At 23.9% G+C, this 2,434-nt stretch overlaps 1 protein-coding gene across 1 annotated transcript; it reads left to right on the forward strand.

Moving 5' to 3' along the window:
• Positions 1–207: 207 nt before the first annotated feature.
• On the forward strand, positions 208–2,173 carry LOC112601832 (protein FAM192A). Its single transcript, XM_025349639.1, has 5 exons — positions 208–514; positions 584–682; positions 848–1,055; positions 1,139–1,272; positions 2,025–2,173. Exons 1-5 carry the CDS (start codon positions 418–420, stop codon positions 2,090–2,092), a joined length of 606 nt encoding a protein of 201 aa, XP_025205424.1. The 5' UTR covers positions 208–417; the 3' UTR covers positions 2,093–2,173.
• Positions 2,174–2,434: the final 261 nt, after the last annotated feature.

Consider the following 2,434-nt stretch of genomic DNA (forward strand, 5'->3'; position numbering starts at 1 on the left):
AAATAGTCAGTTATTTTTTTATTTTTACGTGACGCTTTAGTATTATATTTATAATAGTATAGTGATTACAAAGTTCTTATCACTAATATAACCGATGGTCGTTCCTATACTCTTTGGAACGGTTGTCGATAACATTTCCTTCGAATAACACTATCAATTATCGACAAGCATAATATAAACAAAATATTATTAATTATTATGTAGCTACTATTTATTTATTTGTAGTTATCTATTCACTTATTACTCATGTAGGTATTTTAAATTCAAGTTAAAATCAAACAACGTCCAGATAATTACCACAATTATTTCATTTACATTATTATAAAAGTAATAAAATAGACATTGACGGATATAAAAAAAATGTAAGAACCGTCTATCTTTTTAACTTTTTCGGTGTAACATAAAATTGTTACAATCATGAGTTCAGGATTTGTTTCGGAAACAGAGCTTGCTGAACGCCGCAGAATCCGTCAAGAAGAATGGGATAAAGTTAGAACAGCTGACCAACCTTTAGGTGACATGAAAGTTTTAATTTGCCTAAACTTGATAAGTTTAACAATAACATCTATTTTATCTTATATAGTGGTACCTGAAGAACAGTATGATCACCGATCGTTGTTCGATAGACTTGAAGAACAACGCAGAAAAAAAGAATATGAATACGAAGAAACCCATAAACTCAGTAAATTATTTGTGTGCAATTTATTAAAAGTATTCTCTAATACACATGAAGTAATTTTTTCATAAATCATTTAATTGGTTAAAATAATTTAGTTCTAAACTTCTAAGTGTAATAGGGAGTTTTAGTTTTTCAATAAGAAATTTTTTTCATATTAAATTTGTTTAGAAAACATGATTAGAGGATTGGATGATGATGAAGTAGGATTTCTTGAACTGGTTGATAAGACAAAAATGGATGAAGAAAGACGTCAACTAATTGAAGAGGCCAGACAGATTGAAGAATTTCGTTCAAAAGTATCAACTCTTCAATGTGAAACTACAGTTTCTCCGTTAGCAGTCACTATTTCTAAACCACAAACTTTGAAAAATAATGTGTATGTGATAATGTTTAAAAAGTTATACTTGTTAAGTATTAGTAAAATAAATGTATATTTTGTATTTCTAATCATATTGACAGAACAAGAAAAACACAGAGTAAACTTTTGGCTGGTGCAATCGTAAAGAAAAGAACATATGAGGAAACTACTAATTCTTCAAAAAAACTTAAACCTACCATTGATGATTCTAAAATATTACCAGAGAAATCAACAGGTATGATTGTATATTATATCATTTTTCCAAATAACAAACATACATTTAAAATATAAATAATATCAATTAAAAGATTTTCCATACAGTCATAATTACTTTCAATTGTATTTTCTATCACAATTCATTTAAGATATCATAATGGACATAATGTGTATAATTATTTAAAAGACAAGTATATTGAAATAGGCATTACAAATTTAATCAAAAAAATCATTTTTTAAACAATTTTTTTTTATTGTTAACATATGTTGTTTTTAGCATAGATTATTATTTCATTCAACTAAATTAATTTTCTACTCCATTCAGTAGCATGGTTTCATTTTATTTATTATTATATTTTTGTTAGCTTAAACATTTTGGCAATTTAAATTTGGTTAATTAATTAACTTTGGTATTGATAGATATATACATATTAATAATTAAAAACATTGCTTTGTATGTATAATGTATATCTGTAAATAAATCAAATAACAAAAATACAACATTAATTTTCTTTTTATACATAAATGTTATCAAATTTGCTCATTATTATTGTTCGGGTCATAAATATTCTTAAAAAACAAATAAAGAAATAATTGTTATGAATAAATTTAAACTTTATTCTAATATTAATAATTTTTTCAAAGAATTCTGTGTTGAAATTTCTATTAGGTTAAATGTTAATCATTGATACCTGAAGAAGTTAAGTTTCTTCACATGTAAATTATACATACCTAATAAATATATATTGTACATATGTATTATTTTTTCAGGTGAAACTAAATCTAATATTTTACCAGGTCTTGCATATTCAGACAGCTCTGATAGCGAAGATGACTAGTTCCTTGTATACAATTTAGCATTTTATGTAAAATTATTATTTTATATTGGTGTTATAATTTTGAAATAATTTTAATTGCATATACGTTTGTTTTTGCAAAATAAGAAAATTTCAGTTAAATATAAACTATAATATTTAAGTGATTCATAAATTTAACTAGTATTCATGTTTTGACATATAAGACATAAGTCTAAAAGTATACATTTAAAATTATACGACGTATATAAATTGAATGTCTGATTGTATTTCCTTATATTTTAATGATAAAAGGTAAATATATCTTCGTTATTCTGTTATAATATTTATTATTTCATTAAATTTATTCATAATACTCAACATTTT

The sequence above is a fragment of the Melanaphis sacchari genome, unplaced genomic scaffold (assembly GCF_002803265.2).
Source record: "Melanaphis sacchari strain LSU unplaced genomic scaffold, SCAv2.0 Contig7_pilon_pilon, whole genome shotgun sequence".
Taxonomy (NCBI): Eukaryota; Metazoa; Arthropoda; class Insecta; order Hemiptera; family Aphididae; genus Melanaphis; species Melanaphis sacchari.